The sequence below is a fragment of the Vanessa tameamea genome, chromosome 4 (assembly GCF_037043105.1).
Source record: "Vanessa tameamea isolate UH-Manoa-2023 chromosome 4, ilVanTame1 primary haplotype, whole genome shotgun sequence".
Taxonomy (NCBI): Eukaryota; Metazoa; Arthropoda; class Insecta; order Lepidoptera; family Nymphalidae; genus Vanessa; species Vanessa tameamea.
This window is the reverse complement of record NC_087312.1, coordinates 11,994,941-12,021,068: the sequence shown is the minus strand read 5'-3', so window position 1 is coordinate 12,021,068 and position 26,128 is coordinate 11,994,941. Positions and strand designations below refer to the sequence as shown.

The following is a 26,128-nucleotide window of genomic DNA, read 5'->3' as shown; positions in this document are numbered from 1 at the left end:
ATGTCAAAACCGTCCTTGTAAGGAACGTATGTATTTGACGTGTACGAATGACTATACGGTTCGTTGATAGTATGTTAAAAACGATCGGTTAATAATGTGCATACCATAATAGTAGTATATACATATATGTAGTATAGGAGCCTGATATAAATTAATTTATCATAAAAACCTATTGATAAATATTATTAATATATGAACGTGTAAAATACTCGTACAATTAGAAATTAATTTATTTAATCAGAAATATAGTATAATAATAAATCAATAAAGAGAGTAAGAGATATAACAACGACCGATGGTTTTTTGAAGATTGATAATTTATTTATAACATACACTTTAAAGAGACCTGTACGTGGTTGCGCTAGGTTTTATAGATATTCTATACTTCTATATTAATATTACAAATGCGAAAGCAACTCTATCTGTCTGCCTGATACTCTTTCACAGCCAAACCACTGGATCGAATTGGATGAAAATTTCTATGAACTCCAAGAAGTCCTTTCTTAGGCTACATTTTATACCTGACGACTAACCCCTGAAACGCGAGCGAAGCCGCAAGCGACAACTAAGTATTTTATTATAATGATAATTAATATCACTAATATTTGAAATGTCAAATTTGTACGAATATATAGTATTAACTGTAGAATTGTAGTATATGTATCATTTTATTTACTTTCTAAAATAATCATGTAAACTTTACTAAAACCTAAAAAACATTTTTTTTTATTTTTAAATGTTACAATGCAAAAAGTGCGAACAACTGAAAAATGATAAACTTTTTATTGAGGTCATATTTGATTCTTGCAAATCGACACAATATAGACCGTCTACACCTGCAGCAGTATGCATTAATTTGCGAAACACATTCAAATTGGACAATATACAATTAAAAAAAAGTTTATTCAAAGTTCATTGATCTCAAACACATGTAACTGTTGAAATAAAAAAAGAGCGCTTTCGCCTTGAAATATCAAACACGTCTGCACCTATAATTAACGATGAAAATGGTAATGAAATTCGCGCTCTCTTCTGTCGATATGTTTTTATTTTCATATACCAAATCCATCGACCGTTGAGAGATCGATAGCGGCTTTGTAAACCGATTCCTATTACGGTACTCGAAAGTTTTAATTATTCATCTATCTCATTACAGCGTTTATTGTGCTCAGTGAGCAAACGTATATTTTTATTACGACGTGCTAAGGTCGAAATTCGGTTGATTAATTTATGAGATAACTAAGGTGATTGCCTTTTTATCACGAAAGCATGCTACGTAATATTACAAATATTCATTGTCCGCGAACTTTCTTTCGCGATGAGATAATTTGTAAAATATCACTCGAGGCCGTACCCGAGGCGATTGCGAGCTGATGATTACTCGCATGCATTTAATTTGAAACGTGTGATAATACTTGCGTTAATCAGTGTGCACTGTATATAGTTGACGTAATTTATTTGGAAGAATCAACTCGAAGTTATTTATAAATTCTGTCATAATAACAGTTTTGTAGATTGTTAATTAAACAAGTAAGGAAACTTGCATGTGTGGAATGAAAATATTTCAAATGCGAATCCACTGAACTTCAGTGGAGTCGTCGTTCGTTTCACTGAAGTATCAAAATGGAATAAAAACGTGTGGGCCGGGACAGTTAAGAGTGTAGGTATGTTAGTTTATTACGGAAGAGAAGCTGCTGCCCTTAGTTTGATTTTACGTCATCCGTAAAGTGTTGAGAAAGTGGCAGCAATCCAAGTACTCCACCGACACAGGCTAACAGATGTTTATTCTTAGCTTCTGTCTTCTATGCTGTTTTAGATGAAAATGAAGTTTAAACAATTGGTGATTGACAGAGGTCATGTCATTAATTACCTAGTTCTATTTTTATTCTTTATACTTCAAATATAATTTACATGTGCAGTGTCTACATCTGTCACGATATGACAAACAGTTTATAAAAATATATCTTTGTAGAAGACCTATAGCAAGGGTTAGGCCCTCAGGGTATTTACCACTTACTCACCAATATGAACCCTCCAGTTATCAACATTTTCACGACTTAGCCAGTATTACCGCAACAATGGACATAACATCCAAAGTAGGCGGCGCATTGACGGTTAAAAGAAGCTTTTTAGGACGCCCGCCTTTATAATATAAATAAAACAATATTCAGAATCTTTTTACGTCACAAAAATATTGGTATAAATTTTATATGTATTTATAAGATAACTTGTATACGACCCTTATCCCCGACATTAGCCCGTCAAAGGGTGAAAATGGTAGCCTCTGTCTATCCTTAAGGACACCTTTAGGTTACCTTAAGGCTACCTTTTCGGTTCAAGCTTACTCTGTAACAAATTTCATCAAAATCGATTCAATGATTTAACTATGAAAGCGCAACGGACAGACACAATTATTTTCGCATTTATAATATTTGCCACATAGGATATCAGTAATGGTGACGTGACATTTGGAAATGATATCAGCCTTCAACTGATACGCGTATTTTCCAGTGCGAGTAATGTGATAAAAAAATCAATACCGAGTGAATATTTATATACGTCGACGTCTATCATATATACGAGTAGGTATTTGTAACGTGCATACAATGAAAGTAAGTATCAACAAACCGTTATGGTAAAAATAATTTATTTTATTACAAAAACCCACAAATAAACTAACTGCTTAACGGGCTGAATTCGTGAACCCTTAGTCTCATGGTAACATTAGTCATTTCTAGTTAGTGCTAGAAGTAAATAATGTGGCTTAGATAACGAGAAGAATTGTATTCCTAATAAAAAATTGATAAAGGACACCGGACACTAAATAAGCGTCTTTTTGTACAGTCGTTATATTGCTTTTTTTTTCTAAAACAATTTAGAGAAGTGGTATTTGACTCCTGGCCTAGATTGCCAGACTATAGTTTAATGAAACTACGCCATCGCATACGCAAGCTGCGATAACTCCCCGACGCGCGACGGCTGGCCTGCGCCAAAGAGTACACCTTGAGGGTGTGTTTCTGAGCATACCTGTGTCCACAAAAAGCTAATTACAAAATATTACTATTCTTGCACTTACAAATGCCTATCGAATTTAGTACTTTTTATATACGGCAGATGGATTCATTATTTATGGATCAGCTGATGTGAGTCATCATTGAGAATTTATGGTCGTAGTGACATCTTAAAATGCCCCCGCGTGCATTTTAATGTGCATTTTAGAACCTGGTTCGATAGTCGTAGATTTTTTTTTATTCCCGTTAACTCTTCACGTAATTTGCTATTCCACGTAACATCAGAACAGGTGAAGTATTTCTTATACTGGAATTAGTTAATAAAACTATACACCTGCACTTTATTTTATCAAGTTAATTGAGAATTTTTGTTACGAGTAATTTGTAAATGTAAAAAACTTACACCATTCCATCATTTTAAATAATGCGTGAAAAATAATAACTCCTACTTCTTCATACTCAGTCTTCCTATATAGTCTTCTTCTTCATCCGACAGATTCATAGTAATTTAATAATAAAAACATGAATATCTTAGATACTTTTAAATGTTTTTTTTTTCTTATTTTTATTTATTAATTTGTTTTAGTTCGAATTATTCACCTGCCAATACAGTTAAAATAGCTCCTGGTGTAGGCGTACGAACTGGGGTTACCATAGCTTTAAGTTTAATATTAATATATTTGATACAATTTTGACACTTTTTTTTAGCTAGCATACTTGTAATTTATTAGTAAGGTTATTTAGTGGCATTGAATAATAAACTATAATGATTTATTTAGTGTATAGTATTTTAAGTATGAACTTCCACTTTCTGATCCGGGATACAAAATGTATTGCAAGAAAAGTTCGATTGATAGGAAATCGATACTTCAATTACACCGTCTTTATAATCTGTGTCTCAACTATTATATATACTTATATTGATATTTTCTTTGCTTTATCAATAAAAAAAATATTGTCATTCTAATATCAAACGCATATTAATCGGTCTACACCCACGAGATGAACTAGTTCGTAATTTCTGCATCAATATTCTTACATTTTGGGTTAGAAAGCGACAATCAACTTTCGCTGGTGTTAAATCATCGATTTGACGTACTTTGTTCAACGAATCGATTGTTATTTATTCATACGATTGATCTTTTGAAACATCGAGAGAATCGCCCGAGGCCCCTAACTGCATTGTCTTTGAACGTACAAATGAACGTTACGATCGAAATAATTAAAATTATTTTTTATATCGCCATTTTGATTATGTAATAAATTGTTATGTTTATTTTATAATCTAACTTTCGTTTATATTTCGGTTAACGCCTAGATTTTATATCTTTCTTACGAATGTTATTCGAGATCGTAAGGAACGGTTGCCGGAAGTTGAAAATAATCTTAAAATTCTTGACCGACTATTGTGACATCAGACGGCTAGAAATAACTCCCATAAAATAGCTATCTGAACATCACGATAAAAAAAAAACTACGAATACTATGTTAAAAAAATTTAACGCATGACAATATAAGCACACCGTACTATGTTGCGAACGTACTATACTATACTATATATGTATATGTATTTTATTTGCTTTTTGCGGTTATATTTAATTAATAATTGTATATGGACAGAGTTGTAATGTAATAATTTAAATGCTTGTTATAAAGTTGTCAAACTAATTGTATCGTAATGAGCTCTGAAAATACACCTGTTAATTTAAGGCTAACTAGTTATGGAACGCGGCTTTCCTCGCGTTTTAGGGGTTTGGTCGTCAGATATTAGATATAAAATCAAATCAAATTCGTTAGTATTAGTAGTAGTTAGTGACGACGGTACACATTATAGATACAAAATTCATTTAATTTAATGGCGCTTCGCTGATACATTTTGTTACATTGCTTAGTATTTCTGAACACATTTGGTACGATTTTCGGATAATTGTTAAAAACATATTCGACAACGTCACATGTTTCTGACTTGAGTTTTCCAATTCAAAGCATATATTAGATATATATTTTTATTTTTAATAATTGCATTTTCAGTTAATCGTTGTTTTTTCCGACTCGAGCATCTATTGTCGCTTTATTCATCTTTCCTTATTGAGTCCCAGTTGATCTTTCCGTATTGAGACGTAAGCTCAGATATTCGTGGGCGAACAGTTAAGTGTTAATAAAATTTTATTATTACGTTCAGTTTTGAACAATATATTCAATTCAATTTCCTTATAAATACGTTTCTATCACTTTCTTTAACGAGGTGTTTTCTAGTGTGCGTGGAAACTCCTTGCGTAATATACAATAAAATTAACATTTGCATAACGAACTGATTTATGTGTTATCTATCTCGCGAAACGCTACCCGTATCAATTTACAAATTAATTTTATTACTAACTTATTATAAAATTATACATTAGGAGTTGTTTTATATAAATTAATGTTCCATGATCAAGCTTCCATTTTTGTGCATTGGAAAGCAAGCGAAACGAAATTGGCAATGCGTTATTTTTTTTTTTTTTTTTAAGTATATTTAATATTCTTGCTATTCTGAATTTAATATTATATAATAATTTGCTCGTAGTATTTTAATATTTTAAAGCATATTATATTTAGATTTAGCACAATATTATTTAACAGCGTTAAAGATTTCTCAGCAGGAATGTTGTTACAGCGGTAATAAAGGCGGTTACATAAATATAAATATTTTCGAGCAAGGCACGAAGGCAGTGTTTTGATATATATATAAATACTAATTGTTAATTGTTATGAATAATTATTATATTATTATGTTATTTTTAAACGACTATAAAATTATATTGTTTTTCAGCTCGTGCTGAAGGCACGTGTGTATAGGCAATATGTATGTTAACATTGAAAGTATAAACTTCTGTAATAAGTCTCTCAATATCCTGTCACTAGCTATATATGAATAATCTAATCTTCATAAGTAAAGCAAGCAATTAATCTCCGGTCTCACAATCACCTTTCCCCAAACTATTGTTGAATAACACGTCGTTGCCAAAACACGCCGTGGGAAGCAATAGTTCCCGAGAAATGAAATATTGTTTCCAGAAGCTCACACTGTGGTACCTTGTATACTTGATTACGAAACACATTCCTCGCACGAATTGACTTTTAATTATAATGCCCTTTCGCGATAACAATTCTACTAACGTCTGTGGATTTAATCGCTAATTGTGCAGTTTCACTCATAGCCTTTGGCAGATATTTAACAAGTGTCAATTTAGATGCGTAATAATATACTAATGAGAAATTATGTACCGCGATTAAATTGCGTAAAATATTAAGGATTATCATTTTAGACGGTGCGTGTAGAAACCTCTGTATCTGCGCAAATATGTATATTTGTGGGTGACATTACTGTGAATGAGGTATTATTACAACAAATAATAACAAGGTTTTTTTTTATTTTAAATTAATAAAGAAACGGTATCAAACTGGGATTTGAATCTGCAGAATTGTCTGTATCCACACAAGTTACCTGTCAATCTTTATTCGTTAGTCTAAAACCCATCTCGATGTTTTGAAATAATTGAAGTTCCGAGAATTACAGTTCAGCACAGAGAAATCACATTTCATTACTCATATGTCTCCACGTACGTTCTATTTATCTCGTTTAATTATCGACATGATATTAGACAAAATAATACTACACTGATCCTATTTTTCTTAAATTTGTTTACAAAGTACAATAGCGAATATATTTTTATTTCCAAAAATAACGATACATTATTCAAAGAACGTCAATGTGGATATATCCTTATTGTTTCTCTGATATCGTGACAGGAACATTACCGAAGACTGTAGCCGGATCGTTTCCCATACAATACCCCTATTCATTCGCATGGTATCCTTCAGGTAGATGTCAGAATTCAATTATCCGTCAGTCTAAGATGACGATGACGTTCGTTCCTCAGGCCATTGAGCTGTTAGCGTAGACTTTGTTTATTATATGGATCTCTTAGTTGCTGTCGGTTCGTTGGGTTTGTTCTGTTGCATTTTCTGCCTTGAGTCAGGGACGGTTGATTTACTAGAATATTTAGCATTTTAATGTTTTTAGAAAAGGAAATTTTGTTCTGTTTACGAGTTTTGAAACCACGATTCAAACTGATATCACGCCAATTATCTTTAGTTATACCGTTATAAGAATAAGTATAAAATAACGTAGATATATAGGTGACATGTAACTTTTAATATATCTACTTGGTGTTCAGATATATTTATAAAAAATAATTATTGTTTTTGTTATTTAAACGAATGATTGTTTCGTATAATAGAGAAAGACTGATAAAATTAATAAGTGCTTCTATTGTTTTTCTGTCTGTCAATTTGTAATCAATCTTAATAGTTCGGCAATGACCCTCTAACAGATTTGGCCCCGTATCGTATTGTTTAGACAATTTCGTTAACAGCATAATGACTAGTAATGTCAGTTATCTGTGATCATTTATAATTGGTGATCTTGCGTTTTAGTTAATATTTTTAAATATAGGCTATGTTACAAATAAAACATTTAATGTTTGTGGAGATAAATAAGTTCAAATTTAATTATAAGACGAATGGGCGGTGCGGTTACGTTTATATTTTATATCAGAAGCGAAATGCATTCGCAGGATGGATAAATGGTTATTTTGATGGTAGTAGTTAGTGGTTCATTTATAGATCACTGCAACGTATGTGATTAATTTACTTATTATATTTCATTCATTAAAATGTTTTTCAATTTTAACTCGGGTGGTTGCGCCGTGGGTGATTGATCCAGTACTTGGATTTCTTGAGTAAAAATTAAAATTCTTGTATATTAAATTGTAAGCCGATTTTTGTCCCAGTGGTTATGGGACGATAGCTGCACATAAAAAATCGGTTATAGTCTCATTTTGAAGAACTCCCAGCCGTAAATGTGCAGAAAATTAAACCGGATTCTTGATTGCAATTTAATTTGTAAACAAAATTAAAGTAATTTGTTATCTACAAACTATAATTCTAACTGAACAAAAGTACTATTTGAAATGTAAAAAAAAAAAATTAAACAGATTTTATTATTTTGACGCCTAATGTAGACGACTGACTTGCAGTTTACAATGAAATTAAATCATAACAAATATATTCATAAAAATTCATTCATCAGTTCATAAAAAATATAATCATAGTAGTCGATTATCTGGTATGTGTATATATAAGATCAACTTGAACTAGACGAAATTGTGATTTTTTTGCGTTGATTTTAGACTTGAAAAAAGCTTTGAGTATATTGGCGTAGGTACTCACAACTATACATAGCCTTAATGCATTTTGGTAATCAATGTCTTAAATAAGATCGTTAAATCCATATTATGTTACAAAAAGATGTGAAAGTGTAACGTTACTTATTTATTATAATAAAACAAGATTAATTTACGCTAGTCACCACGTGTCATTCCATGAATTACGAGTGTATAGTATGTTCAACATAAATCTCAGTGTGCCAGAAGCTTTACCCAGCCTGTACTGGATTAAGTTACACAATATAAAAGCCTGTAATGTCAGCGATAACATTATGATTAATTGGAGCTACTGAAACGTATTTCCGAGGTGCATAATTCCTTATATAAGAACCCGGCACTGGATTCGAATGCATTTTCGCGATGATATTCTGCGCGCACGCAATATACTCAAGGTTTTTGTCACATCGTCGATCGAGATGCATGGAACGAGTCATACAAGTAATTTATGGATGATATGAATTATTGATAATAAAAAATATAGAAACAGTTATCTATTATGCAATACTGATGGACATCCTCACTTGTTTATTATTCCGATTACGGTGATTGCTGAGTTATTGAGTTCGCGAACGTAGAATATATAGGTAATATATTCCAAAAATAATTCCTTTTTTAATTATTGCGCACACTCGTTGCACTATATTATACTATTGCGCAACTAGCCAGTCCACTAGAAATCGTTTAGGAGGACATTTGTGGTACAATTGAGGAATGTAGGCGTCAGGCGTGTTGTGATGTCAGTTTATTTACACATATTCAATTTATAAAATGTCCATTCGTATTTTGACCACTATAACTGTCTGGTTTAGGATCAGATCAAAATAAAATAACAAAAATATAAAATATAAATTTAAATACACGTTGATATTTTATTTGATGATAGTACTTAAAGATTTAATAGTAGCTTGATCTTGAAATCTGACAACTTCCATCGTTTATCTGATACAACTATGAATTCCGACATATTCGAATATACAATTTCGTCAGATATTTGATTAGACGAATAAATTCTACAATTTGCATGAGGAAGCCCTGACACACCAGACGGCGCCAATCGTCTGTTCCCAGTTTATTTACATAGCTTTCTATTTCCGATAGATGGCGCTGAGCCGTTGCGCAATGTTGAATGGCTCGTTAAACGATAGCGCTGTAGGAAGGACACATATTTCGATTTATTGGTGAACATGTAGAACAGGCGTACTATGTTTTAGGAGACATTTCCTGATTGGAATTTTGTCATATTAACCGTCTCGTAAAGTCATTAGTGTAGTTTAACGGATTAAGGAACCCGAATTCAATGCGGAAGAGAAATGCTTTTGGTGTTGTTCGGTATTTGCTTTTAACGTCTATTTAGTGCCCTCGATTGTTTTGGTTTCGTAATATGTCTGATAATTTATGTCTGAAATGTCATTTTGCTTGTAAACTTAAAATATAACAAATATCTTGTTAGTTTTTGTTTTACATTATTTTTATATCGTTATTTGTTAACGCTCGCGTCTAACGGGTTGGTCGTGAGGCTTAAGGTTTAAAAGATAGCCTTAAGGGGTGGTTGTTTCAACCTTAATTTCATCAAATAAGTTCAGATAACAGACAGACATTCACTGTGACTTTGGCATTTATAATATTTGTAAAAAAATATTAATTCGTTAAAAATTTAGGAACGCTATAAGCTTGAGGTAGTTTTAAAAATGCAAGTAACAGATTCATCGGTTTTTTTCATCTATCGAATATAAAAAAGGCTTTTATTCAATACAGACGTGGCTAAAACGGTCTAGACTAGATACGGATCCATTTAGCCACACAACTGGTGTTAGTGTTAAAAGCAACACCTATCAAGCCAGACCTATTAACAGACAGTAGTTTCTCCATTTACAAATGTTCTCTCAAAGCGTACTGTCAGTTTCCTCAATTTATAGCCCCTCGCAGGTGCATGTTATTTTATTAATATTATAACTTGCAGTACCGACATGTTTTAAGCTGATTGTTATAGAACATGTAGAAAAACAAGGTCATAGACTTAAATACGGATGAATGTAAGTTGCTATAAGGTTTATCTTCGTTTAAAGATATGAATTTGAACTATTATAAGTATTGAAATTATTTTCACAAATTATAAAATCAAAATATACTTTATTCAAGTAGGCTTTTACAAGCACTTTTGAATCGTCATTTAACAAACTATTTAAAGTAAAGCTACCGCCGGTTCGGAATGTAGATTCTACCGAGAAGAACCGGCAAGAAACTCAGTAGTTACTCTTTTTCAACATCTATGTAATAATTAAATACCCATATCAGAATTTTTGGACACGAGTCTCTTCTCAATAATTGAAAAGTGAGGTCATAGTCCACCAAGCTGGCCCATTTCTGGCTGAAGAAATTGTATAAATTCGGAAAGCCGGATAAGCGTGCCGTAGGATCAATTTTTTTGCATTGTAGACCAATAGTCTCCACACCAGACTCACGCTGCTTCCTAATATATATACATATAATCTATTATTTAAATATGCCTTGTATCTATAAAATGACTTAAATGTTCATTTAAATACAACAATAGTAATAGATTTTAATTCCTTTCATACTAAATGTGGTTTTAAATATAGAAGATTTAAATATAACATTAGTTAATATATCAGAAAGGTTCATTTAACCGAATTCAAGAAAAATTATATCTATTTCACTTCAAGTTAGACTTGTTATTATGAATCTAACTGATGTTTTTATTGACATCTGAGTAGGAAGGAAAATGAAGTAGATAATCGGACTATTGATGGCGAGTGCTCACCTCTGCCCATAAACATTAGCCATTTAAAAAGGCATTAGTAATGACTAAATAAGGAATGGTTTACAGTGACAATTTGCCTTTAAATCTTGCGCCGGTTATATTCGTTTACTCCGTTTTATGCCAGAGAGATATATTACAAATGATTACAGTTTGAGTGTAAAAATTTATATCAAACATTTCATAAATTTAAACAGCTTCCTTACTACGTATGTAACCAAAGTATTTTACAATGAAGTAATAGCATGTTGATGTCCCACTGTTGGGCTAAGGCCTTCCTTGAGAAGCTTCTGGAGAATTTTCCACTACTTGCTTCAATTATTACCCATACGGCTAAATTCTACACATATTATATTTCTCAGGACGTTTTAACCACAGCAAAACAATTCTGTAAGAATTCGTATCTCACACGTGAAATGTTGATAGCCGACTTGTGGTGATACGACATTTTGATAGGTATACCCTATAACTTTAATGATAATTATAGTCAATGTCCACATTCTGTCATTTCAAACAGGTGTTCTGCGGAAAGTTTTGAGTTTCTTCTTACAGAATGCCTCTACAGAAAACAATTTGTGAAATGTCAGAAAGTGATATGCGACTTTGACACTAATAAGCATAATTTTAAAAGGACAAATCAATTAAATTAGCATATCAACATTTTATGATTCAGATATCTATTATAACAAAAAGTTTTTGAAGTCGTTTAATGTCAAAGATGTAGCCTGATGATTCTTCTTAATTGCACTTCTTTAGGTGCTCAAGTGTTCTCGATCACAATAATATTACGAATTACGATGTCTACCATTTCATCTACATGTGATATACAAGAAAGATATTTCCTATATGTCATTACAAACTTTTATGCGTGTTATTATGTGTGTTCAATTTTCCAATTGCATTTTGATGAGGAAATTTTGCGCACATTTTATTGCTCGTGACAATACGATATAGTGTATTGATATTTATTTATACCTCGATGCAAAAACTCTAAGTAATGATATTTGAAAATGGAATAGTAGTCAGTGGACAGTACAGTTCCCACCGTACCAACCACAAAATATTATAATAGACGTTCTATACAAATGCAAAATTGATCACCTTAATTCATACTTAACCCCTTGCCTAATCGATGTTCGTGTCAAAATAATTTTCGGTCAATCGGACTCGTTAAACACATGTTGAAACACACTAAACGCAATAATAAACTTTTATCAACGTGATGTAAGTAATTCAATAAAACCGTTTGAGACATCTGTTCATTCACAGGATGTTGAATGACTATTATTGTGATAAACGAAAAAAAAAAAAAATCGACGCGATTAAATCTCGCTAAAAATACATAATTGTTTGAATTATCTGTGATGGGGATTATGAGATTATTATTATAAACGTAAAGTTATTTCTATATTGTAATCTTATAAATTCTAATAGCTACTTCGCGTGGTTTCGCATGTGCTAAACGTTTCTCCATGAGTAATAGAGAGTGATGTTATATATTCTACTAGTTATCATAAAAGTAACCTATGTTCTTCCTTGGAGTTAAAGCTTGCTTCATAGCTTGAATTCAGTTTACTGGTTTGGCCGTGAAAGAGCAACGGACAGACAGAGTTACTTTCGCATTTATAATATTAGCATACTCGTTGATAATAAAATTTGTCAATTTGGCTATCTAACGCAAATATTTAATTTAATTCGACTGACAGATGTGATTGCGACTGAGATTAGTCCGTCAAAACAAAAAAAAATCATAAGCTTCATAATATTAGTAGAGATTATTATATTTCAACAACACACAAAGTTATGAACATAGTCGTCAATTGAGTACGTACTCCTTCTATCTAGAAAATACAAGTGTTTTTTTTTTAAATATCGTCTACAAATTTCTTTCGATCGGTCAAAATGTACAATAATGTTAAAAAGAGTACATACAACGGTTTCCTCGTAGCTTGCATATTCAATGTCATCGCTGAGACATTAGCCATTCATTACACTGTCAATTCGGTGCTATTCATTATGAATGAAGCCGTATCCTTCCAGTGCAATTAAATTAAATTTAACACAAAATGTATATCTTTATACGGAACGGCCTGTATATTTAGGACATTCTTGAACGCAGGCGTGTGGCGACAAATCAAATTAATAAACGTAATATTTTTTCTGTCTTCATCAAATTGTGACGTAAACTTACAATACATATTTTTACTTATCAATGTTATTATAATACTTATCATTTACGCCTTTTTTATTCGCAATAATCAAGATGTTTCGAAATTATTGTGCAATTTATTTTTATTTTAAATTTTGGAAAAGAGTTACCACTGAGTTGCCGGTTCTTCTCGGTGGAATCTACATTCCGAACCAGTGGTAGCTTCACTTAATATGGTTTTGTAAAATGACGTCAAAAGTGCTTGTAAAAGTCTACTTGAATAAAGTATATTTTGATTTTGATTGATTTATAAGCTATGTATATAATACGTTTCCAAATTTGCACGAGATTCCATGTCATAGGAAGAACTGAGAGGGTTAAAGTAAATAAATATTTAATGTATCAAAGGTGGTATACCAAATCAGTAACCTATACCTAGAATTTCGTATGTGATGCTGTCCGAAAATAATAATAGCGCTTCAAAAATAAAATCTATAAAACAAAACTGCGGTTTGTGGAAATGCGCGAATAAAACATGTGGTGATTGTTTATTGATAGTTTTTTTTATTATAAATTATAATTCATATTGTATATATCTAAGCGTATTGCAGATGGCGACACTATATTATATCCCATAAACAATTCATGAGTAATACATATCATATTCATTTAATGAAAAAAGAACTAAACTTCATAAAAACTTACATTTGACATTCAAACTTCCAGTACCAATTTCGCCTGACATAACATATCTGACACCACCGATTAAGAACTCTCGTAAAATGACTACTCAATTATACGTAAGTAAATTACAATAAAATATGTTTTACGATAAAAGAGTTGTCTACTACTTCAGTGGATTGTCAATTTAACAATTTCTACGACAATCTTTTAAAATGTATTCATTCTGTGAAATAAATTCAAATTGAACGGAGCTCTCTATTATTTTACCCTAACCTCCTAAAATAACAATATTTTTGACATATGTTTGTATGTAAAACCACCAAATATAAAAAAAATACTTACAAACTTCCTTATATTGAATATTGGAAGAATAAGTTTTAATTACATGAATATAATTGGGAATTACATTAGTTCTCTAACATAAATCGAAGGTATGAAAGACCGCCCGTGAATTCGCTCGAGGGGACCTAATTGGATTTCATTTCTCACACTAAAACGAATTGTGATATCTTCCAAATTACTCAGCAAAATATCTATAGATTTGAATTTAAATACGCGACTGATTTTACTTTTAAGCAAGTGTGAAATAGCTTTAAAACATTATGACAGTGTTTTTTTTTATGAAGAAAACTCTTAGTGAGATTTCTAAAGAAAATTATATATTATCTTAACTGATTCTTTCAAATCTTTTTAGTCATGTGAGTTATTGACATATTCATTATTATTAAATGTTAGTTTCTTTAGAATTTCGTTATTTACAGTATGTATGCGGATGGAATTTGTTTTAAAAATATAGACGTCAAATGTCTAGGTTGGTGTAAATTAAAGTAAATTTAATTATATTTCTTTGTTCCAAAAAAGTATTACGCGTTAAATGCAACGAACGTATGTCGTCATATAAAACGAATGCAGGTATAGGTTCAATACCAAATGTTGATCGAATCTGGTTTTAATTTTCAATTTAATTCATTTTTAATATTCAAATTAATTTACATGACATAATATATACAGGATGTAGAAGCCGCATGGCTAGCCGGTTTACAGGAACACAAATAATTTTATTTTCCCGAATTTGAAATATATATGCCATAAAAATGAAAAAAATCACAAACATTTTTTTATGCGTTTCAATTCTGTTTCATTTAAGAATCAAGAATCAATTACTGAAATACTATTTAACCTTATATAAATAATAAATTATTGTTAAATTGTCTAATATTATAAACAATGAATTAATCATTAATAGAAAGCATGTCAGACAGAGAAGTATAGAAGACATGCTGCGCCGAAAAAGAAAAAATAACTCCTATGGCTTTATTTCTGTTTTTTTAAATTCACGAATAACATATATTTTAACCTACAGTAAAAGATAAGCGCGTCCGTTTAATTTAAATTTTAAGAATTGTAAATACAAATTTAAAATTCGGTACTTAGTCGGGCAAGCATCCCCAATATTGACTTTCGGCTAATATATAAATGTATTCGTATTCACTGACCAACTCAAGCTCTCAAATCACATTTAGTTTAAATACACAATTTGTTTGGATTTTTTTTTTTACATAAAAGCATCAAAGAGTATTGTTTAACATTCCATGAAGCGTAACTCGATACTTTTTTTTCAAGGGGATTTCTTTGCCGGGAGTTTTTACCTCGTTTACAAATAGTCACGTAACAGTTCAATGTCAACGACCTTGGCTCTTTGCTTATCGGCTTACACTTATACTGTGCAATATCTAGGCTTCTTCTGAAAACAGAGAAACTCTATGTGATCGTAAATTAATTAAATAATAAAAACCATCTACTGGAGCTAAGCAAATACCATCGCACTAAATCAATAATTACTTCAAGATGGGCACAATCCACAAACGAGTATATCACATTGACATCGATTATATCTTATTCACGAGTCGACAAGACTCACGGGCAGAGTAACAACACTAGTAGTGTTGTGATTATGATTAATCGTTGTGTAATGCCGGCATCATGGGCAGTATCAGCTTTACCCGGGTAGTGATAATTTGTAAATTATCACTACCCGGGTAAAGCTGATGTCATATGAACTCTGTCCATCAACTATGCACCTAATTGCACAAACATCCCATAAAGTAAACACAGCCAAAGCATTGCATATCGTAGAATAAGTGACTCTCGCTTTTTCAACAACGCTATAATAATTTGTTAACCCTTAACATCATACTTTCTCTTCAAACCTTAAAGGGCCCTTCAGACCCTTAGTTCCTTGTACGAAGTGACCTGTAGTTAAGTAGAGAGCGGGTTATCGGGGGTCATCAAGTCACAATTGAATATAGGGCTGGTGACCTTATTAAAACCGTTCTATGTTGATGTACGATATTGACCGGATAAATAACGTAATAGTGTATAGTTTAAGGCTAACTAATTACTCAACACGTAATCACAATACTATTCAGACAATTGTAACCGTTAGTTCAATGAAAAATTAAGAGTAAGTTACATTTTATTAGCTTTGTTGTCTCCGAATCAGAATCGCTTTCTATTTTAACACGATTTTGATTAAGTATATTTGACAATTAGTTTGCGGTTTCATTGCTTCACTTTTTCTTCTATAATGTGAAATTAACAAAAAAATTGCTCCAGCTTTTTATATACTAAGAGATTTTCGTATAGTTTTCTCTTGTACTTTATAAAATAGCTATTATGTTTTACTTATATCTAACTGATATGCTATTGAAAATTAATTTAAAACTAATAAATAATAATTTATATTGATAATTTGATATTGTATTTAAATTACGAAAAAAAATCTTTAAGCTGTACTGATCTTCAAAGAGGTTGAGTTAAAAATATATATAAGAAATATTTTTACACATATATATTGTTTTACATAACAACATTACGTATTTTGTTAATATATGCATTTCTAGCGTTGTCCTCGATTTGTGGATTATTTGTTACGTATGGATAAATAGAGATTATTTTTGTCGCAATCTTTGATTCTGCTATTTTTACGTTCTCTATGTAATTCATTATAGTGTTAGAGGAGTATGGAGGAGACTTATGAAGATCCGTTTATTATTAACTTATTTAGTTAAATATATTTGAATACATGAAGAAGAAAAATTTTTTTAAATGATAATTACAGAAATAATTGCTCTCGAAAAGTACCTGTAGGAAATGCAGCAACTATTTGGATATATGTTTATACTAATTTGGATTCGTATAGTAATCATTTCATAGATCACCAATGAAGTCCTCATTTAATACACACACATATAAATAAAAATATTCAAGAAAATCTAGTGTTACATTAATTATAAATAAGGCGTCAAACGAAGTACACATTTGCAAAAAAAGAAATATTATTTGTTTTTTTTTTAATATATAAAGTTAAATAGGCAGACCATCAAATTTAGGAACTAAATTGATATGTCCATTGTGCCTTTATATACTTGTGCTTGGCGGCAGAATATATGATCAGTCGATGGTATCTACCGAGACGAGCGTACATCAAGTAAATATAAACCACCAGCAAATAAATGAAGCTATTGAATCTGTATTGGGGGTAAATTGTCACGATCTACAGTGGAATGTCTCTAAAGATAACAACGTGTGTGAATTGAGATTGTCAGTGGTCTGCATTTGTTTTTTTGTCTGCTAAGGATACGTAAAATGTATGTTTTATACGTGGAACGGTAACACAAGTAATACACTAGGAATATTATCCCAGTTTGAAAGGGCGATTTGAGTCACATCGTGGACACGATAACGTAAAACGAAGGATGCTTGAAAACTTTCAAATTTTAAATTTAGAATAAAGAATAATAAAAATTAATAATTAATTAAGTTTTGGTAACAATAAACGAATGCTCAAGTAATAATTCAGTCTTCATTAATGCTCATTCTTAATAACCTTTCGAGTATTTCAGCAATTAAATTAAAGTATTTAAATTAACTGATTTAGTCTTACCTTTTGAACTATTTTTGATTGAATTTGGCGTGTAACGATGGGGCCGACATATAGCCCGCCTATAAAAGCCCCCTTAAAAATACCAGAATAAAATAAAAATAAAAACTAGCTGTGAGAGACTACAAGGACAATGCTAGCGATAAAACTTCCCTGGGATTGTAAAGAAATGAAAAGATCCCATATTATCAATATGGTAAACAAATACTAAGCCATCTAATCATCTGATCAGCGACGACCACGCTCTCATAATACATTATATAACTGTTTAAGATATGGCTTATTTCAAGTCGTTTATTTTTACCCCACTCTAACATCTAGCCTATTACGAAACGTTCTATTAAATACAGAATTTGAGAAATATATATCGTGACAATGTTCCAATAAGTTTTAATGGTGACTGTAAGTGCCGATTCAGATTTGGAATTCGTGGTTTATATTAGTTTCGGGCACGTGAACTTGTGGTGTACGACACGAGGCTGAAAATTTTAAGCAAAATTACAAGCAATACACGAAATGGACGTTGTTCAAGCTAATGGTAATGGAATTAGAAAACAATGGTTAGATGTTGACGAAATTGAAAGTAAAGTTGTTGTTAACGCACAACAAAGGTGAAAGATCAGTCGTTTTTGAAACAAAAGAACTTACTTGGTGGTTGCGTTTCGTGCAAGCTCGTCTCGGTGGATACACATATATTCTACCGCCAGCAGTACTTATTATTGTTGTGTTCCAGCTTAAAGGGTAAGAGCCAGTGTAACTATTGGCACTAGGGACATAACATCTTGATTCACAATGTAAGGAATGGTTAATATTTGTTATAACGCTAATGTCTTGCCCGTCCGCCTACCTATACTATAAAAAACACGTACAAAAGTTAAACTTTTTACGTAAAAAATATTAATATCCCCTTTAGATAAGAATAAAAAGATGAAGCGAAAGAAAAAGAAGAGACGCCGTGCAGATTAAAACAGTTAATATCGTGCAATAACAATATAACGTATAAAATAAAATTCTATAACATCCGATGCAATTATTTTAAAATGAAATATAATAAGGTTCGATCATATTATGTAAAAACGTTTATTGATTACATAAATCTGACGTAATAACGCGGTATAGGCAATTTTCTTAACAAGATCCTGTTTTTGTAGGCATTAGCGCCGCGATTGACAGCATGAGGGTAATAAAAAGTAACTTAGAGACCACCAGGTTGATTCCGTTTTACGTAATAATAATATGCAATTTACATTATCACTTTTTACGTACTATAAACTGTTATTTTATTCCTTATTAATATTATTAAAGCCAATATAATTATTTACGTAATGGGTAAATACGATTGCTTCGTTGTAAATTGTTGTAAAATGATAAACAATATTGCAGGGAGCAAAAAAGTAGTAATTTAGATTAATTATTCAAACTTCAGTCAGTCGTCTTAATTAGTCCTAAAATGGTACAGCTAAATGGAACGTATTATTAAACCCTACAGCCACTCTAAATTCCCTCTGAGTGCGATATCATCTCGAATGAGTTGAACGCGTACGGTACGTCCTTCTACGGTTTTATTGTGTAGTTTACGCCGTAAATCGGATGCTGTTATTGTTACGGTCTTAGTTGCGTGCGCTTGCGCAATACAACGCAACATCATATTGCACGTGATTTGCATACAATGCCCCCGATAAAATACTCTGTCGACTTTTCGGTATTGGCAGGTTGGTAATGATATGCGAGATGTTACTGTCTAATACGACCGTAACATTCCTTACGGATTACCATGCGTCAGCTGATTTGAGTTTAGAGTGACACAGCTTATTCAACTAATATATGTATAAAAAAGATACCAAACATGCTGGTCCTACGATTTCAGCAAAATTTATCTTCTTAATTAATCTTTCATACGATGAAAAGTATTTTAATAATACACATCAACGCAACCACCGGCGGTATAATTAATATAGATAATTTAAATGGGTTGGATGGTTCACAAATCTTGTTTCCACACTAGTTAAATGAAGTGTACAAGATTGCGCTGCACGCAGGAGCGGCTGTGATCAAATGTTCTTGTCTGATCGCTTTAAGCGCTGTAATTTAATCGATATGCTAAATATATATTGTAAATTCTTTCTCAAGCGCTGTACACGTTATGTGCTAGATCAGTTGGGTAATAGGTGTATTAACAATAGACGAGCATCAGTTCCATTCAATGCGCCTGATAGTCACGCCTGCTGAACCCCATGAGTGTTTAGTAAGAGAATTCTTGAGATTTAAATTACTTTGTAAATTTAAAATGCCGTTCGGGAAACTATGACTTCATGTAATGCTAGTTCTATGTTTAAGCTAATATTGTTTATGAAAAACTTTTCATATCGATTAAGGATATACTTTTATTTGTTACAGTTGGTTGTTAATTTGGCGATCGTGGTATACCATGCCCTGGACTACACGCACGGGGAAGATGAAGAGAGGCTCATATCACCTGACCTCGAGGGACTTATTACGGAGATGACCGCCGGCAATATTACTGGTTAGTAACATATTTTCACTTCCTTTTACACCTTTTATATTTCAAAAATATTTTATTAAATTTTATTAAATACTTTTTAATTCACACAACAAAGTCTTCACAATTGTATAAAACAAAAATTAAAAAAAAATCTCCCAAATAAAAATTACCATCTATATTAAAATGTTTTGTAATATCATTTACAACTTGTGATTGATATGAGCAAACCAAAATAGAGTCGAATTCAAAATCAAAATCATTTTTTTTTATAAATTTTGGACAACATCACATACATTACTCTGATCCCAATGTAAGTAGCTAAAGCACTTGTGTTAAGGAAAATCAGAAGTAACGACGGTACCACAAACACCCAGACGCAAAACAACATAGAAAACTAATAAACTTTTTCTACGTCGACTCGGCCGGGAATCGAACCCGGGACCTCGGAGTAGCGTATCCTTGAAAACCGGTGTACACGCTACTCTCTAAAGTACCTACTTCATAAATAAGTGCATACTTTAATATTTATAGTATACCAAGTTTTGCATATGTTATGGAATATTAATACCCCTTCCTAAAATAATGAAATGTCTCATGTCTCGACCATGGAGGTCGTCGGAGGAGAGAGGAGGAGGAGAATTTGTAATTTTACATCACTTTAACATAATTTGGAATAATCGAGCTGATTTGACGATGAATGAATGTTATAAGCCATCTAGAATAAGCGTGGCAACAAAAAGGGTATATTTTTTAGTAATAAACGTAAAAAGATTACAGCATTCTTGTGTATTATATATTTGTTCGGATAATTCACAAATTATTATTGTAACTCTAATTGAAGTAAAAACAAACGCCCCCATTATATTCGTCTATTGTTGAAGGTGATAGTTCATGATTCTGTTTATATTTTCTATCATGACTGTCTGACCATAAAAGTAAATCAATGGTCACGCGAGTGAAAAGGCATTCACAATAATTGATCTTACAAAAGCACCTTTAGAGAAATTCCGTAATCGGCAAAACTTTCCCCCCTTTTGACCTTTTTTATTATCACGCTGCCAACTAAAATACGCATTGAATTTTTAAATCGTTTCATCATTATTGATATTTCTAACCACTAAGTGAAACAGCTTCTTGATACATATCAAAAATCTATCAAAAATAGGCATATACCTACATATATTTGCCACCACACAAGTTATTTTCAAGGCGAAACATATGGAGTTTATTCTTGCACGTTGATCCACTTCGGGTTAGGGGATACGAATGTGGTACATTTGACCCATTCTTCACTAGTAATGCACGGAAAATTCTGTCGCACCTGCTAGGATCTGCAATAGCGAGCCTCCATTAAGATCCAACTGTTCTTTTTACTGCCATCTCAACTCTTTATTTATTAGCCAGCAATTCTCTATTAAAAATCATATTGTTTGTATTCGAAACCGAACTTTTACAAATTTCCAATGAATTTTTAAGCTATCGATTGTAATTACAGTCGATTTTAAATGGAAATATTTCGAAATATTCGATTTTATTTCTATCATGCTGTGATTTGGACGAACAGACGTGCGTGCAAACACGTTTTATGTAAGCGTAACCTTTATCGGTTCCCGTTATAAAGTTGACGTGAAATTGGCTCGATACTCATGGCTTGACCATCAATCCGTGTATCAGACCCGAGAGTCGAAGTTCGATTGGTCTGTTTGATGATCATTGTTATTTTTGTTATACATTTATGTTTTGATTAAATGTTTATTCGAGTTCAGTTCAGTGTTCTAACAGTATTCTTTCATACCGTTAGCAATTTTGAACACATTCTCAGCTTAAGTAGATTGACTATTGTTTACGCTGTATTTATGGATCCGTGTTGATTGTTTATGTTTTTGCTGACGAGCGTACAGTAATGCGTGTGATCATCTGTTACGGGCAATTACAACGGATTGAATGACATTACCGTTTCCATTGCTTCAGTATTACTTGTCTAGTGTTCGTCAATGGTTATAATCAGTAGTTATATCTTCTAATAATAATCGTTGGCAACAAAGTTCTGATATTCGATTTGATCGGAATTTTGAATGACAATGAATTTAAATGATTTAGTTATAAAAGATTTATATATATCAATAATATAGGGGATGAGGATTGGTTAGAACGAGACGGCCTTGCATGGGAGGAGCAATGAATGAGATCAATACTTTGTCTCGGTAAATTTAATCAATTTTTTTTTAACATAAAATTATTCCACGGCTTCATCAATCCATTTCGAAGACATCGTATCGTATTCCAGGCCCGTCGAAGACTTCACCTGCGTGATAAAAGAGCGTGAAAGACTCTTCCATTTAATAATTTCCTTTCGCTATTCGCAATCCGAAGACAACGAATGTTAAAGCATCAAATATTATACTGATTAAGAACAAAAACACTTTCATATTTAAGTTTCGTAACACTTAGTTAAGATAAAAGTATATTTAATTATTTTCCTATGGAGATGTTCCATTTAGCTGCGTAAGTAAACTTATGTAATGGAAACAAAATTTACTTATAAAACAAAAACAAGCATTACAACAGTATCGTAATAATAAAAATTATTGTTTCGATCATAATAGGATGAGAAACAACACGGTACAATGCGTGTAGTAGCTGACGGAGCTGTAAGTGGATCTTTAGACTATAAATCTCATGGCAAATACAATAGCGGGAATACTCCATCATTTACATACACTCTTCGCATTCCGCACTTCTGTGAATTGTGCGGTTTCCAGCTATTTTGTTTTGATTTTTATCTCGTAATTATTACTTAGTTGATCGATAAAGCTACGAGTCCCGGTCCGTGAGGAGGCTTTAGCCAAACAGTGGGACACTTCACTATATTAGGAAGGGGTATTAATATTACATAACATATGCAAAACTTGATATACTATAAACATAAAAGTATGCACTTATTTATGAAGTAGGTACTTTATACAAAGTACCTACTTTATAAATGAGTGCATAAATTACTACAGGTAAAGTAACAACTTATAAATGTCCCACCGCTAGGGTAAGAACTCCACTTGTTTTAAAGAGAAGGTTTGGAACTAATTCCAACTCGCTGCTCCAATGCTTATTGCTGGTAAACATATCGGAGATTCTTAATTGAATTAGATACATAACAGATTGATACAGAACAGAAATAGAACGAAGCACATGAAAACTCAGTGGTACTTGCCTTGAAACCGTAATCATAAGTTAAGATGCACGCATTCTAACCACTGACCCATCTCGGCTCCATAAATTTAGAAAGAGAAATAATTTATTTATAAAATAAATAAGGTCTTTATTGAATCGTCTCTACCTTAACATTCCAAGCAAGCTTTTGTACTTCACTCATGTCCCTATTAGAATAACATCTTGCATCTAACAAGGAAGGTTGTTAATTTACACTTTCTCTTAACATTGTCGCCTGTCACCGCTGCAATGCGAATGTCCTCTATAGATTGCTGGAGCATATGATATTTTAGGTATTGTCGTTTATAGCCGACCTTTGCCACGGCAACGGTTCGAGCGCCTCCCACTGTGTTAGTTCACAATGAATCGAGACAATCCGTTCCGCCTGAATTTCACCACCTTTTCTAACTCTCACGAGTCACTTCAATCTAAATTGATCTGTCATATTTTATGCTTTTCTTTAGAAGGTGTTTTTTTTTGATCGATTTCAAATACTATATTTTAAATTATCGTAACATCTTCTAACACAGGTGGCCAACTTTCTGGCAACGGTTAATTCAGATGTGTTACGTCACTTGTACTGTAATTAGCTCCTAAAACACCTCGCATGTCTAATTTTCTTAATTTTTGCTCTACGAATTTATTGCGTTATAATAGCTAGCACCGGAAAGTATACCGTTTTGTACTCGTGATTTAATGTCAATCAAATTTCTGCAATATAACCTGTTTGGTTCAAGTAACGCTTGGATGTTAACCAGTTCTATAAGAAAAAGTAAAATATGACCCAAAAATCTCATTTGTACGTAACGAATAATAAATATGTCGACATTAATCGAATTATATTATTCAAATTATTACATTTGCGGATATAGTGTTGGAATTATTTCTTTATTTAAAATTTGTATTATTCGATATTTGAAATTAATGTATATGTTGTGCTGGAACGTATATTTAAACCTAAAGGTGCACATTTAGACAATTATTAAAAAAAAAAAATTTAACTTTCCACTCACTTGTAGATAGATGATTATATATAGTGAGTAGCGATTGTGCGTGAACACAAATACAGGTCAACCATTCGCAGACAGGTGATTACATTATGTCTCGCTATTGATCATCGTATGATTGTCCATTGTCTGTGCATCTATATATTCAATCTGTGACACGAACGCTGACATTATCTTTATTGATCAGATGTTTGGTGACAGATCAACAGTATAATCAGTTTAACGGATCCTTTATCAGATGTTTATAGATTCAATTAGCATTTTTGACATCGTAGAAATTCTAACTGATATTGCTTAATTAATGCAGCTATTTCGCATAATTTAGATATTTAATAATTATTTATATTAATAACATAATGAAAGTGCTTGTATTTATACACGTAAGACCTCTAATATACAGTAAATGATTTAAAAAAAAAGGGAAAGCCTAAAAAGGGTAAGGGCATTTAAAATCCTAAATAAAAGGAAACCGCTCAGGCATGCATCGTACTTAGTATAGCCCATATTTAGAACCTGAAGACTTCACCACTGTTAATACTAACTGCATTAGCAGTTAGCAATAGAGGAGTCCATTTTGTCGAAGAAGTTTGTTATTTGAAAATCTTGAAATTTTATCGTAATTTTGTCGTAAGTGACCAAGAATAACCGCAGTACCTTCAACAATACGCAAGGTCATCACGAACAAAAAAAGAAGAAAGTTGCCCGACACTTGTATCGCCGCCTTTATATGCAGATCTAAACATCAAGATGTTCTCACGGCTCTCGTACAGTCGACCGGTGAACTTTATATTCAACGTTAAACAAGTAATGATGACAAATTAAATAAATGTAAGAACTTTCTAAGTTAATTTAATTAATATGTATGTAGGTATTATGTACTTCGATGTATATATTTCAATTTATGAAGTTATACAAGTTAATGACGGCTCTGGTTTAAGTATTAACTCCAACCGCGTAAAGAATAACATTGTTTGATTTAATATTGCCTAAATTACCTACATTTTCGCTCTTCTGATTATATTTTCACGATTAGGCAGACAGGCACTAGTAACTGCCGAAGATCGACTTCATAAATCTTTTAAATGAAGAACTGGTAATGGAAGTTAGAATGAAGTAAATTTTAGATATTATATGACAAAATATCAATTGTTTTCAACCGTCTTTCAACAGTATTTTAGCAGTACAAAGCCAACACGCTCCTAACATAAATCCATAGAACACATTCATATAAATTTTACTAAATTATTCAAATTTACCTGATTCCGAAATGTACCGTTACTGCATGTGAATTAGTAACAATGACACAGCTTCGCCGTAACCTAAAGAAACGAAATATATTTATGAAACCGGTTAATTTAAAGATCAAAAATACAATACATACGATGTTTAAAATACGTTTGTAACCTAAATTATGTAGACTTCCAGTCTTAATATCTATTGAGATGATATGTTATCATTTGCTGATGTAAATAAGATGCTCAAGAGTCATATAAACATCATATGGAACTTGTTGGTTAATAATCTTGTCCTATAGACCTCTTTGAGTAGGTACGTCTATCTACCATACTACACGCG

At 32.0% G+C, this 26,128-nt stretch overlaps 1 protein-coding gene across 5 annotated transcripts in view; it reads left to right on the top strand.

Annotated features, from left to right (window-relative positions):
* LOC113395802 (protein spire) overlaps positions 1 to 26,128 on the top strand; it is a 145,782-nt gene that overhangs the window by 57,468 nt on the left and 62,186 nt on the right. For all 5 annotated transcript variants that reach the window (XM_026633492.2, XM_026633491.2, XM_026633490.2 and 2 more), the window contains exon 3: positions 20,234 to 20,360. In XM_026633492.2, coding sequence (XP_026489277.2) covers positions 20,234 to 20,360 — 127 coding nt within the window. The remainder of the gene's footprint in view (positions 1 to 20,233; positions 20,361 to 26,128) is intronic.